General features: G+C 41.2%; 1 protein-coding gene across 1 annotated transcript in view; it reads left to right on the top strand.

Annotated features, from left to right (window-relative positions):
* SDK1 (sidekick cell adhesion molecule 1) overlaps positions 1 to 14883 on the top strand; it is a 389058-nt gene that overhangs the window by 262247 nt on the left and 111928 nt on the right. The window contains exons 15-17 of the mRNA XM_030958488.1: positions 2786 to 2933; positions 3767 to 3907; positions 7440 to 7621. Coding sequence (XP_030814348.1) covers positions 2786 to 2933; positions 3767 to 3907; positions 7440 to 7621 — 471 coding nt within the window. The remainder of the gene's footprint in view (positions 1 to 2785; positions 2934 to 3766; positions 3908 to 7439; positions 7622 to 14883) is intronic.

The following is a 14883-nucleotide window of genomic DNA, read 5'->3' as shown; positions in this document are numbered from 1 at the left end:
CAGCAAATTCCTATGCTGCCATCTATGCAAAACCCCCTGGAGAAGGAAAGAGATGGAAATGTGTTCCAGACCTGCAAAAATCAGCTTTCTGCAGTAGATCTGATTGGTAATATCAAATTAGAAATGAATTTGGGGAAATTGCAATTAATGCATGAACTGTAGGGTAGACAGGGAAATAGAGAAGACGTGCCTCTTGGCACATAGCCAGAGTTATTGAATGCATCACAAGCGCATCCAAAAATTCATGACAGAAAATAAAATGTCATTTCTAAAACCCCAAAATGACATTGTAAACCAGAGAACAGCCTGCGAGATTCTTCATTTGCAATAAATTAAGCTGGAGAGGCAATCAGAGTTAATTCAGAATGGCCAATATTTGTAAGACGACAGACAGCTCAACATGGAAGTTGTTCAGACAGCAGCAATTACAGGGGAAGAGCAGCAGAGCCCAGAGTATGTTCTGGGCAGCTTAAGTTAAATGAAGGATTAGCAGAGTCTGTTCAGTCTAACAGAGACCTTTTTAATAGTTTGACCTGGCAAGTCTTTTGTCACCATGGAGCTTGTCCAGGCTTCCTGGGACAGGTGAGTGACAGCCATCCCTGGAGGACAGGAGAGGCGCCGTTAAAAATTTTATGGCATGTTTCCCTTGTCAGAATTGCTCTTTGCCACGGTGAAAAGAGCTTCTGCACAATCCTGGGGTTGGTTGTGTGTATCTAAAGAGGGAGATCCATTTTTTTGGAGTGTTTTGTTTATTGATTTAAAAAAAAAGAGAAGACTTGACATTTAAATTTTAAAGATACTCTGCAGACTCAGTGTATCCAGTGCTCCAGGAGTGAGCAAATGCTCCCTGAACCGCCCTCCTCTCTGAATCAGAGTGCCCAGGAGATGAATAGGCTTCGTTTATATTAGTTTCCAGTTTAATCTCTCTTCCTGCCAGATCTTTTATCTTCCACCAGGAGAGGAAAAAGAATTAATAAAGTATTCTACAGATGCAGCATATAAACAGAGCAAAGCCCCAAGGTGCTGAGGAGATTAATAGGGCCTGTTGTTGAATCAAACTGCTCACTACATTGAGCTGCTTGGGTTAAGCACTCTCAGGTGGTGTTTACACTGGCAGTAAACAAATAAAATGCTCTAGGAAACGGACCACTGCCCAAGTAGCTCATACAAGGGTATTTCACTCCCCTCTTCCATTTTCCTCAGGAGGTTCCTTCAGGCAGTGCACTAGGTCAGCCATACCTTAACTCCAGCTTCCCTTGATTTGTTGCTGTGCACTCTGCCTGTAACAAGGCTGTTTGGGAAGTCTCAAGGGAAGCCTGTGCAAATTCAGAAGGAACTAAGGTGCAAAAAACTCCTAAGCAGCGCTTTTCTAGATGGCACAGGTGTGCTTCCTCTGAGGGGTCTCTAAAAGAAATCCAATGTTCAGCTAAGATAAATTGGCATCAAGATCTTGCAGCCAAAGTGGCTGTTGGTAAATCAACAATTGGCAAGGACAGAGCTTCACTGCTGTGCAAATGTCCCTCTCCAGCATTCCCAGTATTCTGCTGTGTCAGTTTTCCTGTTAAAAAAGACTTCGTTCTGGCAAGGCCCTTACTGGAATAAATACATTTGGAGTAATTTGAAGATGCAGTGTTTATAGCCCAACTGGCATCACACCCTAGAGGACTTACACTTGCTAAGGAATCTGCCAGAAAAGCACAAAATGAGTGGCTTCTGTCTTGGTGTGAAGTTTAGCAGCCTTCCACGTTTGGGACATCTCATCTTCATTCTCAGGCAGACGTTGAGGTGACCTGCCAGGAGCCACGATGCACTTCTGATGAGCAACATGCACAGATAACGTTGCCAAAATCTACAGCGAGCTCCTCAGCAATTTCCAGAAGTGTTAGTAATTTTGAGCAGGGAGCATGAAAACAGCTGGTATTATTTAAAAACTGAACAAATCTTCAAATTGGCTGATTCCGTTGCTGTACTGTTGCAACGCAGACCAAATGTCACCTCTCCCTGACTATTTCAGTCATGACATCAGGGAGAATATGTGACACCAGGCTATGGAGAGAAGAAGTCAGAATATTTAATTTTCAACATGTTTCATTTCTGACCTCTTTAAAAACTTGTAAATGTAATTTAGGCATCAGAGGAGCTTGATATGGCAAGAATGTGAACTGACAGCGAGGGGTTTAGAGTGCTGCCAGGGCTTTCTACCAGGGAATCTTCCTAGGACAATTAGATTCCATGCTGAATAATATCACTAGAAAAAAAAAAATAAGACTGCAGACACGTAGAATCAGCAGCTGAAGCTTTCTCAGGTCTTGCAGCAAAGGGCTGATTTGGCAGAGGGAGTCACGCTTCTACACCTGCTTGCAAGCTGGGTAGGAAGATATTCCAAACTGACTGTGAATTTCATTACAATCCTTCCACCAGAGCCACTGATGGGTGTGGTGGTGTGATGGCCTGCCAAACAGATGGGTTGTGAAATACACAGCCCATCTGTCTTTATCATGCTTGTTTCCTCTTTTATTAAAATGTTAATGAATATAGTTTTTATTTATTATGCCATGACATGTGCAGCATCACTTTCCAGTAGACAAATGTGCAATCTGCATAACCGTGTGGGCTGACAGGAAGGTTTCTTCTGGTGAAAAGAAACTTCTTCCCAAAGTTCCTCTGAGGGAAGCAAGCACCAAGAGCTCTGAGCAGTCAGACACATTTTCTCGCTTCTGCAGGGCTTTTGACAGGCACTTTCATCTTTTTTTCTTTTTTTTTCCCATGTTAATTTTTCCAACAGATTCTCCCTGGAAGGTTCACCTGTCAAACCTTGACCCGAAGATGACCGGTGTCACTGTGAGTGGCCTCACCCCAGCCAGGACCTACCAGTTTAGGGTGTGTGCAGTCAACCAGGTGGGCAAGGGGCGCTACAGCACCGAGACCAGCAGGTAATGACAGCCAGTGTCTGTGTGCTGAAGGGACAGAGACCTGGGGAGGGGAAAATGCTGCTTGGGAGTCAAGGAATAAAATAATCTTTTGCGCAATGATTGGGAGATGGAGAAGTTGCCACTTCCCAGGTCTCTGCAGCTGGCAGGAGTTGGGGATTATGGCATTTGTGGGATGCAGGAGCTCAGCACATCATGAAAGAAGTGTACTCATACTCCAGAGTATCAGTTGAGCAGAATCTTGGAAATTACATTTTGCTCTTATGTTAAGCCCCAGCAGTTAGGCCGGGCAGGAGCACAGCTCTCACCCTGCCATGGCAATGTCACTGCTGGAATTTACCCAGATGTGACAGAGAAGGATGGCTTCATCATATTCAGTTTCAAATGCATCCCCATTCTTCTGTGAACCAAAGCTTGCTGCAAGCTTGAATTGCAGAACAGCTGAACTCTAAATGGCTTTTTCAAAATGTAGGAGTTTGATATGAAAAATATTGAAAGAGCTGAAAGAAACAATTTGGAAGGAGTCACAGACACTGGACCTGAGCTCTTACTCATTCAGGCTTGTAATCTTTTTAAAGAGTTGTAGCAGCCTGGGTGATTCCAAGAGAATAGGGTTACCTCAGCTGTCTGTCTTGTTGCTTGCTTAACTGATTTCCTATTATGTTGATTTGTTGTAACTGTTTCATGCATGTCTTCAGCAGTTTGATCAGCATTATATTTCTTTCTGGTCATCAGACTGTGATAAAAGAGTGGTTCACTTGGAGTGGATACAGGAAATAAATTCTTATTTTTGATTTCTTTCAACACCCATGTCCATCACATTCTTTTGTACTTAGGTTGATGCTACCTGAGGAGCCCCCCAGTGCCCCCCCTAAAAACATTGTGGCCAGTGGGAGAACCAATCAGTCCATCATGGTCCAGTGGCAGCCTCCTCCTGAGAGTGAGCACAATGGGGTTCTTCATGGCTACATCCTAAGGTAAGTCCTTTCTTAACCTGGGAAATCCAGATGTGCACAAGGGAGTTCAAATGGTGTGACTTGAGAGTGCAATAAAAGCTATCTCTAATTGAATTAAAGATATTAGTTATTGTATGCAAATGCTCAGGCTGCCCTGGTTTGTTAAATATGAGAAAACACCAACTCTTCAAGGAGTCACAAAGGTGCAGCCACTTAAATTCTGGCCTGTCTGTCCTACAGAGTCTGAGGGCTCCATCAGCTGTTCCAAAGGACCTGTGGAGACTCACAGAATCCTTTTATTCCATTTTCAAAGGAAAGTGAATCTCTAAGTAATGCAAGTGTTCACATGGGAGGCTGGTACAGTGCAGCCTATGCAGATGTATATTTGCTTATTACAAGCTCAGCTCCCTGCTCGAAAGGTTAATTAAATTTATCAAAGACACAACAGGACTCCTGCCTATGGAGGAGCAGCAAAAGAATCAATAAACTTCAATTTTGTGCCAAACAAAATGGAGAGAGGGAATGACAGGTCAGATGCTTCATGGCAGACCTTGGTTTGGTTTTGAAAATCAGCCAGTTGAGTAAGGTCCTTTCAGCCCTGTATGTATTTATTAATGAGAAACACATTCAGGCAGGTAACTGGGAATCCTGCACCCATCCAGTCTGGCAGCTTACCCAGGATTCATTGTGTTGGAAAGGATGTTGCCACTTGAGAGACTTTGCAGAGCATTTCCTTTAGGTGATTTTTTGGGACTCAGTAATCACTCCTACTCAATTCCACTACAGATTACTGCTCATTTGGCATCCTCCACATCCTGCAGTGCTAGCAGCCAGCTATGGCCACACCTCTAGTGAGGGAGGCATTTTTTGTGGAAAACTCTCAGCCCTTGACATATTTCCAAGTGATGCTTACAGCCTCCTGTAGGCAGGCAGCTGATATTTTTAATACAGTGTCCTCCAGAACTGTAAAAGATAACTAAATGCTGCAGTTTAAATGCCAACATCCAGTTCAAGCTCCTACTTCTGCTGGCCTGGATGGAAAGGCTTTTGTCATGTTAAGAGTGTTGATGAGCTTCCAGAACGGCCCTGGGAAGTTCCCTGTGTCTGCAGGCAGAGTTGAGTGTGTTCATCTCCCTGTCACCTGCACAGAGCCCCTCAGCAGAGGTCAGCCCCTTGTGCAAGTGCTGCTGGTGCAAGGTTTTAGGGCTGGACTCAGTTTAAAATGTTTTGTCAGCCATCAGTGGGGAAAGGTGCTTTACCTTCTGCCTGCAGATAGACCCTTGTCCTGACTCTTGGGTTCCCATCTGCCAAGGGTGCAAACGTTCTTTATGCAATTCTTGCCTTCAAACTGCTCTCCTCAGTGGGAAGATTAGTTCCTCAGTTATTCCCAGGAAGTCTTTCCTAGTCTCAGCATTAAGTCATGGGCAAGGTTTACAAGTAGAGACATTTCTTCCATTAGCCCCTCCACTGACATTAACCACTTCTGTTTCTGCTTTTAGTGCCATGTCTTTCTGACACTTAATGTGCTTTAAAAAGCAATCCCATAGGCTCCTCCTTCTGCCAATCTGTGCTGTTTTCTCCATTTGGCATTTCCAATAATGTTTAACTTTGGTACTTTCTACAGTATTTATCTGCATAGTTGATCCATGATCCTTGCTAGAACATCTCTGTCCATTTTAATAGTGCTCATATTCATTATGCTTAATCTGTGAGCATTTTTGATGTCTTCCCGCTTTGTCTTGACAGCAGAACAGAGAAACCATTTATTCAACAGGAATTTAAGATTATCACATAAAAGCCAGGTAATAAACCAGGCTGTTCTTCCCAGTTGAATTGTGTGGTCACAGCAATATGCACTGAAGAACAGTGTTCCTGCACTGATTTCTGCAGAATCAGGGGATAGCAGAGTGAAAAGCACCAGCCATCCCACAGACCCAAAGCTCAAGACATGCAAGATGCTAAATTGATGGAACACCTGATCTTTAAAAGTGAAGGTGCACTGCACAAGTCATGTGGAGTATCCATCAAAGTCCATGGTGAGAAAAATCATGAAGACATGACATTTCTGAACTGGCCTCCTTCCTCTGCCCTTTTTCTCACTGCCAATATTGCATTTAGGGGTCTGCCATGCTAACAGCATAACAGATTAAATCACAGGAGCACTTGCACCTTGTCTGCTGGGCAGGAGACAGAGCATTGCTGCGCTAAGAACTGACTTGCCAGGGAGCACACACCCTGCACAGGAGAGACAGAGAGAAAGGGGGAGCAAGACATTCAATAAACTCACCTGAGGGCTGCTATTTCTTTATTTCCATTTATATTTCCTAAATAGAATCACACCAGTGTAGCATTACAAATGTTAAGTGTGCTGGAGATGGTCAGGCAAGCAGCAGAAAATAGAGATGTCAGTGATTAAGAAGTGATCTCTTTATAGGAAGATTTTAGAACAAAAATCTCTGGCTGAACACATGAACTTGTCTAGTCATAAACATTGCACCAATTTTATTAGATGAATTTAAAATGTGTCTGTAAGATGTCAATGAAATTGTTCTGTGTCAATAAACTTTTGGTGATTGCAGTGAAGCAAAGGATGAGTAAGAGTGTATAAAAGTTGTGTGGTGAATAAAAATAGAAATGTTTCCATATTTGTCTTTTTCATGGAATAGTAATGCCTTGTGTCCCTTATTTGGCCTCTGGTTTTTTTGGTTTTTTGTGAATTAGTATATTGTGAGCATCCACTGTACCACTTTCCTAAAGGAAGGAAAACAAACAGTATTATTCACATTCACAGATTTGCAAGGTTTGTTTGTTTTCTATAATTTAGTTTTTCTCTGTAGTTTGTTGGCCTGAAGAGACACATCAAAGGGGCTCTGTTTTCTGGAATACAGTTTTTACATGAGAAAATATATTTGGTGTTTCAGCTGCTTGTGTCTCAGCAGAAAGAGTTTCAGGATATTTATCACCCACCTGTGTTTGACACAGCCCTTCTTCTGGAACTCCAGTGCTTACCCAACCCTTCAGTCTCAACTGTATTCAATCCTTATTTTAATTATTCTCTGAAGTAAATTCTGGTGGAAGCCAGGGGTGCCAGTGGCTGAGATCCCAGGAGGTCAGAGCCCTCTGAGCTCTTACTTTTCAGATTTCAGAAGTGAAGGAAAAAAAACAATTTCTCAGGGTGATTTACAGCAGCACTCTGATAAAAATCACATCTGGGCTATTTTTTGTACTAAATCACAGCTTTTACTAGACAAGCCACATTTAAAAAGCTGTAATTTTTCTGCAACCATAAAACAGGATAAAATACCCGTTTTGTGTAGCCCTGAGCCTGTAATCGCAGTGAGATCAGATTATAAATACTATAGCAGTCAAACATGATATGGTCTTATCAGGAGTTGCTATGTTCCTCCTGATTATTTTTCATTATTCTTGGTAAAATTCTGCTGTAAAACTTTGCATATTGCCTCTTCACAAAGGAAGCTGTTTTGCCAGCCAGGATATTTTCTCTAATTGATACCATCTCATTAACCAGCTAATTCTTCTCCCCATATGGCAGGTATCGCCTGGCCGGCCTCCCGGGAGAGTACCAGTACAAAAACATCACCAGTGCAGAAATCAACTACTGCTTGGTGAAAGACCTGATCATTTGGACCCAGTATGAAATCCAGGTGGCATCTTACAATGGAGCTGGGCTGGGAGCCTTCAGCAGGCCCGTGACAGAGTACACACTGCAGGGAGGTGAGCAAACCCCAGCAGGATCTCCTTGATCATCCCACAGCTTCCTCAGGGGATGTGCTGCTGGCAATCCCACCTTAGAAACTGGGAAATCAATGGTCATTTCTGTCAAATTTGATAGGCAGCTTGGAGCAGGAGCACCTGCAAATTTCAAGTGCCTGATCAGAGCCAAGTCTTTGCTCTATCTCTGTTGTAGGAAAAGCTGGGAGTGAAGTAAAAAAAAATATCTGTTTTGTTGACCCTTGTGATGATGTGTTGGCACACTTGCAGGTCAGAGTCAGCTGCAGCAGAAGTAATAAATAGAAATGCTGATGAGAGCTGGGGTCCTGGGGAATGGATTTATGGGACCTGTGACAGGCAGGGGCTGAGGTCACCCCGCCAGGAGAGTTAGAGAAAATCTGGCAGGGATTGGTTGTATCATGCAAGATGCTGCATATGCAATACAGGAGATAGAGTGAACCAGCTGCATTAGTTCTGATAATCACAGAATACCTTGTTTTAGAAATATGGAATAAATTGCAAGAGAGAAATACAACCTGTGGAGAAAGGGTTCTGAAGCATTTCAGGAATGGTGCATATACTTTCAAAGGGGAAGATAAAATGATCTTTAAAACCCTGATTTTTATGCTACAGCTCCTCCACACTTTTCTAAGTGCTTTAAGAAGAGTATAAATTACACCAACAAAAGGATATGTAATTACTTTTTACAACCAGTGTAAGGCATGTTTACACCTCTAGATTGGTATAAAAATCTGTAGGATAATTAAGTGCCAGGTCCTTAAGGCTTCCATATATTCCCATAATTGCAGGGTTGTGCTGGATGCTGAGCACTGGACAGTACATGGGCTCTACTTCGTTGGTCATAAAACAATTATACTGTTTTAAAAACCAGCAGATTTACAGTGCATCAGTTAATTTTCAATCAGAGGAAGATGTAGTTGTTTGTTAATTGTTACTAGGAGTAGGTTGTAACATGATTAGATACAGTTTGAGGTGTAGGGAGATCTTTAAGAACAGATTATTCATATGCAACACTAATTAACCACAACCACTGGGGAAAGAACTATCTATATTTTGTCTTAGGGCATGTAAAGTCTCATAGTTCAGAGGAGCCTAGGCACACTCAACCTCATTCTAGAAGTATTTATAGCAGACCTTGAAATGTTTTTCTTGAAGTCTTCTCATTCAGCCAGGATTAATGTCTTCTATCCCACTTAAACACCCAAGCTCTGCAGAGAATTGGTTTGCCCACAGAATTTGAATCCCTTTTGTGATTATGCTTGTAATTCATTACCCTGTTTATTTGCACATTTTAAGCTATCATAGCACCTTAACCTTCCATCTATTAAGGCCCAGGTTTGGACTTCACACTCTTTTTTCTTAAACCCTGTAATTGACTCTAATTTCCCTTGATATTATGTGCAGTTATTATCATCCTTTATTGATTGGCTGTCTGTTGCCATTTATAAGGGTATAAATCCTCCGTTATAAATTAGGTGTAGTCAGTCCTGCATTCATGTTAATCAGCAAGAGTGCTTAGACTTCAGGCCAACCTGCAATGGCCTCTTTGGCTTCATGTAATTCCTCAGTGCTGGGTAGACATAGAAGAAAAACTGGATATTTCTGATTTATTTCATATTGGTATTTGCTAATAGCTGTTAATAACTACCTCAAGGATGCTGCCACTTCCTGATGAACCTTGCTAGGTTCACCAAAGGCATATGTCCTGTTTTAAAAAGAGTTTGAAGTCTTTTTACATTTAGAGCTGAAAAGGGAGACTGGTTGGTATAAATACAATTTGAATCTGAATTAATATCCAGTCTCCATAGGTAATGTGCTACTGTCCAAATCTCTGTTTCTTTATGTCTATTGTAGTTGAGAAAAGACAGGGAAATCTAGTGGCTGTTTCTTGCTCCAGAATGTTTTTCCTAAACCAAACTAGCAGGAGTAAGAAAAAGCCATGTGTAAAACTGCCTTGTAAATCATATTCTGATTTGAATATGAGCAGAGATAAATGTCAAAGACACACACTCCCATCCATCCCCCTTTCCTAGTACCACACCACCACTGCCTCTGCTCTGACATGCATTAAATGATGTGAGCTGTGCTGGCAAGAACCTGTCTGTCTGCAGATGAAAAATACTCATCAATGTGCAGTGCAGGCAGACCCTGGGAGGAAATGAACCTCGGGAGCAGATCAGCCCATTGGCAGGAGCACATCAGCATATTGGCACCTTTGTCATAGGGGCTATTGACTGGCCATATAAGCTGTGGATTTATACCAGGAGCTAGTCTATTAATCCCTTATTAGTCCTCTGGCATTGCTTTAGCCACTGAAAACTAATCAGTTGCTCCAAGCTCCTCCAAAATCACCAACTTCCAAAACACAGCCAAGCTGACGAGGTGCTGATGGATCTGAACTGGGGGGAAACTGATGCATGTCAGTGAGATAAAATGTCAGGAGGACTTACTGGCAGAGCCCTGAACATCCCAGCACGAGGGTCAGACAGGTTGACTGTCTCTAAAATCTTGAAAGTCTTTTCAGAGTGATACTCAGCCTAATCCTTTGATGCTCTGTATATATAGGTCTTTCTTCATCAGGGTTTCTCCAGCTGTTCCTTGCTTTGATGTTACTTTTCACAGGGATTTGTGACAGCCCTCTGCAAAGGGCAATTTTACTTATTTAAGCATTGTCCTGCAGGACTTCTCATTGCCATATGAAAACCTGAAGTTTCCCAATACCTTTCCATGTAAGAACAGCTTTACAAAGGTATAAACATCTTTGCATGGTGACAATATTGTCTCTGCTCTGTAGTGTTGGGCATGTTTGCCTTTTTTGCAGGTTGATTTGATAAAGCAGTAACTTCCACCCCTTACTTTGGGTCTGTCCCTTTTATCTCACCCCTGTGAATATCTCTGAACTTTCTCTTTGAAAAACTCCCACCATGTCTTAGATTTAGGCAGAGCAAGGTTTATAAGTAGAGACATTTCTTCCATTAGCCTCTCCATCGACATTAACCACTTCTGTTTCTGCTTTTAGTGCCATGTCTTTCTTTTGGTGCATATCTCAAAAGCCAGTCTTATGTCCCAAAGTTCACAGATCTCAACATGTATTTGAATGTTGTTTTGTTTTCCCTTCTTTGTTGTGCATGGACAGGAAGGTCTGAGCAAAAGCCCTTCCTGAGTAAAAGTTACCAGACTAGTGAGTCTTGATGGTGTGGAAAGGATAAAAGCAAGAGTCTGTTCAGCCAGGTCCAAAGCAGCTTCTTCCTCAGGCACTAAGAGATGAATCAGAGAAATGTGTAGAAGAGCCAGAGGAAACCCAGTTAACTGAAAGCTTCCTGCTTTATGTAGGAAATAATCTTGAAAAAGGAATCCCTGACTGCAGAGTATCCTCTGCAACCATTCTCTTTATCTCAGTGAAAAGGTATTTTCCTTAGTTTTCCCTTGGGTTTTCTTGGCAAAAACATCTTAAAGATCCTTTGTCACTTCCTTTGGGAAACTCCTGATAGCCTTGGAGCACCCATGGCTGTTTTGGCCCAGCTGCTCCTGTGCAGAAGCAGGTTGGAGTTGTAGTGGCTGGGGGGTTTTGTCGTGCTTAGATGTCATTTGCTATCTACTGCTTTTATTTTATTTTTAAATGATTTCACAAGGTGATGGAATTAGCAGTTGTCTCAGAGGCTCCTGGTCCCCAGCTCTTATTAAAGAAATAAAATCTTTGTGTGAGAGCCATGCAGGAAAGGAAGGAGGCATTCCCCAGCCACAAGAAGCCCAACTCATCAGTTAGTGCCAAATCTCACACTGCTGAATTTCAGAATTCAGATTTTCAGATGTGTAGTGTTAGACAGACACTTTTCCTAGGCACCCACTGCAGTTCAGAGCACAGCTCAGAACACCAGCAAGGCTTCCCAGGAGGAATTACAGCTCCACATCCCCACTGCTCCCGTGGGATGTGCAGCTCAGCACCTCAAGCTGGTGCATTAAAGGAACATCTAAATCCTCACCTAGAGGAAGATACCTGCAGTTCCACAAGCCTGAGACAGGCAAGCTGTCACCTCAAAGCTCAGGAGCTCCAGAGGAGCCTTTTTTTCCAAGCCTGTGCTGAAGATCTATATTTAGGAGCAGGAGTCTGGCAGTCAGAAACTCCACGGGATTTCCATGCTGTTTGCACATGGCCAGAGACAGAATAATTCCATGTACACATGCTTAACCTCAGTGCCTTGTCTCCTCTCAATTATCTTGTCAGTGAAACCCTTTTAATGGTTTTTATCTAGAGTGCTTCCATGACCTTTTCTACTTGGAATGCTGTACATTAACCCACAGTCCCGGGGGCTGAGCTCTCCGCTGATTTCCAAGCACATGAACTTTATCAGGAGGAAAGTAACAGTTGGTTGTGTCTGACCAATTTGATCTGCAGCTCTGAGATGACTCCCAGATGGATCTCCATTGTGAGATGGCTTTGGAATATTTGCAGACATGATGAAGTGCAGGTTTAAAAGCTGGGAGTGTAAATACTTGGGGATTACTCTTGAAACACCTGTTTGACATTGGCAGCTTCTGTACAGCTTGACAACAAATTTGTAGGAAGAGGACAGGTATCAACCACTAAATTAGAAAATCCCTTGTGCAGACAGCCAAAGCTTCAGGAAGTTACTCTCCATGATCCTGGAAAAGTATTTGAGTTTTGAAGTGACCAGAAGGTCAATTCTGATTTAGCTTCCTCAAACTTCTTTTCTTTTTAAAATGCAGAAGTGCTCAGATAACCAAGGAATCCTTTAATATCAGGACATAAAAAGAGAATATTATACTGGCACTTTGAAGTAAATTTGAGATTATAATGCCAATATTTTACTGATTTAAAATATAAAAATATATTACATTATGCCTTCTGCAGTATAATTAAGCTTATGCAAATCAGATGAACCATGTTCTTTCGATCTTTTAAATGCATTAATTGAGATGCAGATGTTGATTTTTTAATAAAGATAACCAAGGAGGAAATGTGATATAAATCATGATTTCCAACATTCTGAAGGTTTTATGTTTTCTGTTCATAATTTTTTCCACTTTTCATATTACAGCAGGTATTTTCTCTGCTATGACTATATATTCCTGTTTCAAAAATTCATCTCCTAATGAAGAAAAAATATTTCCTTTTTAAAAGAAATAACTAATGCATTTGGTTATCCACATTCCTAAAACTGTCATAAACCTATCCTCAGGTGTTTGCCTGAGCTTTTTTGAGAACTGTGAGGACCAAAAATGAAAAATTTGGACCTTGGTGGTGCTCAGCTGATTTAGCTTTACTGACAGGAGGAGATGAATCTATCAGGAATATCCTGGTGAATTTCTGCTAACAAACTAACAGCAAGACCCGTAACACAATTTTCTTCTGCAATAACAAATCTCTGGCAGTTACAATACCTGAACATGCAAATATGCAGGAAAGTAAGAATTTTGACTTTTAAAAAAATTTATGCATGTTAACCATTAATTATACAAGGTATTGCACACAAAAGCAGATTCAAATATATCTTGTGGCTCTCATAATAAACAGTTTCATCAAGAATATGAATAAGAAAAAAAATGCATTTAGTGGGGGACTGTAGCCAAAGCAACTCATTATGACTGTAGAGTGACTTTAATATTTATGATTGTATCTCAGGATGATTTGGTGAATCTCTTAACTAGAAAAACTTTATGATGTCTACAGGTCATTCAGATAATAGTATAACCTTCCAAAAGCACACAGGGAATTATGATACATGGCAGGAAGTAGGGCCCAGATTCTAATGAAAATTTAGAGTACTATCAGATAAACTCTGCTTCTAGAACTCAATAATTATGCATAGTTCATAAATTGTCACATCAAGTTTTAAATTAGGGCAAGAAGGTTCTGACTAATATGCAGCTACTGAGGTTTAAAAAGCTGCAGAGCAAGGTTGTGGAGCCATGGCAGAACCTTCAGGGAATTTTAGTGACAGAGGGCATGGGAGTGGATGTTCTTGTCATTTCAAGCCTGACATCCTTGAGGATTTCTCCATTTTTCTGGTTGTTTTTTCTGGGCTGTGCACATCTCTGGTAAGTGTGCACTGTCCTGTCTTACTATATTGTCAGCACTAGTTAAGAATAATGCCCCTTTATGTCTCTTCCAAGCAAATAATAACTTTTGGTGGGAGGAGGGGCAGTTTTGCATTTTTGAACTTCTTTTCTTCATTTCCTCTCCACACAAAGACTCATCTTCCGAAAAGTGCTTTGGAACTTGAAAAGTTTCTGCCCTGTTTTTGAAAAGTGCAGAGGAAACCACCATTTCTCAGTGGGAATCATGGATTCTCCTTATAAGCACAAATCACTGGGCTTTGGTAGAAACTTTCCCTTGGAAGCAGAAGGAACAAAGGCTTGCAGGCTTCAAAACCACTTGTGGATAGCTCCTCTTTCGTAGAATACAAATGCACATGGCTGTCAATAGTGATATTTTTGAAGCATTATTAAGCTTATTTTATGGGATTTAAAGTGTCTTAGTCCATTTTTTTGTACTCAGATAGCAGTTTTCTTCTTAAAATTACTATAAGCTTGATAATTTCAGAAAAAATAGGCCTGTCTATTAATATTCTTTCCTCTGAGAACTATAGAAATGACATCTTAAAGCAGTAAGTTGAAGAAATTGCTTGGAATGAGACATTTTATTAAATGGTGAAATATTTAAGTGCTGGTTTTGGTTGTTTGAAGGCAGCATGCCTTTATGTTCCGTGCTTGCTTTTGTATTGAGAAAACATCTGTCTAATTAAATCCTTGGCATAAAATGTTTATGCAACTTTTAGTAGATTAGAGGATGTATTGGCTCAGTATATATATAATCAATTCAATATACATGAATGCATATCACATCAAGATAAAATGAGAACAACTCTCAATTCCCATGAAAAATCTTTACTACATGTGATATGACTGGTCCTAATTCTTTAAGCAGCAGTAAATAATAAACAGATGCTGTTGCCAGATTATAATTCACAATTAAAACCTTAATTGTGCAAACTCCATGTTTTCTTGTCTGATCTGGGGAACTGAGCCAGCATTAAAGGACTCAAGAAATTTCTCTCAGAAAGTCTTTATTCTCCGTGCACTCATGGATGACTGAAAGAGCTGTGCTCACCTATCCTTACGTTGCTCAAGTCTTTCTGAGAAACTCCTCTGCAGGATAATAAGCTGCAGAAGCCATTTCTTCTCCTCCCCTTGAAGGAATCTCCAATACAGGATGAGAAATT

The sequence above is a fragment of the Camarhynchus parvulus genome, chromosome 14 (genome assembly GCF_901933205.1).
Source record: "Camarhynchus parvulus chromosome 14, STF_HiC, whole genome shotgun sequence".
Taxonomy (NCBI): Eukaryota; Metazoa; Chordata; class Aves; order Passeriformes; family Thraupidae; genus Camarhynchus; species Camarhynchus parvulus.
This window is presented reverse-complemented; position numbering and strand designations above follow the sequence as displayed.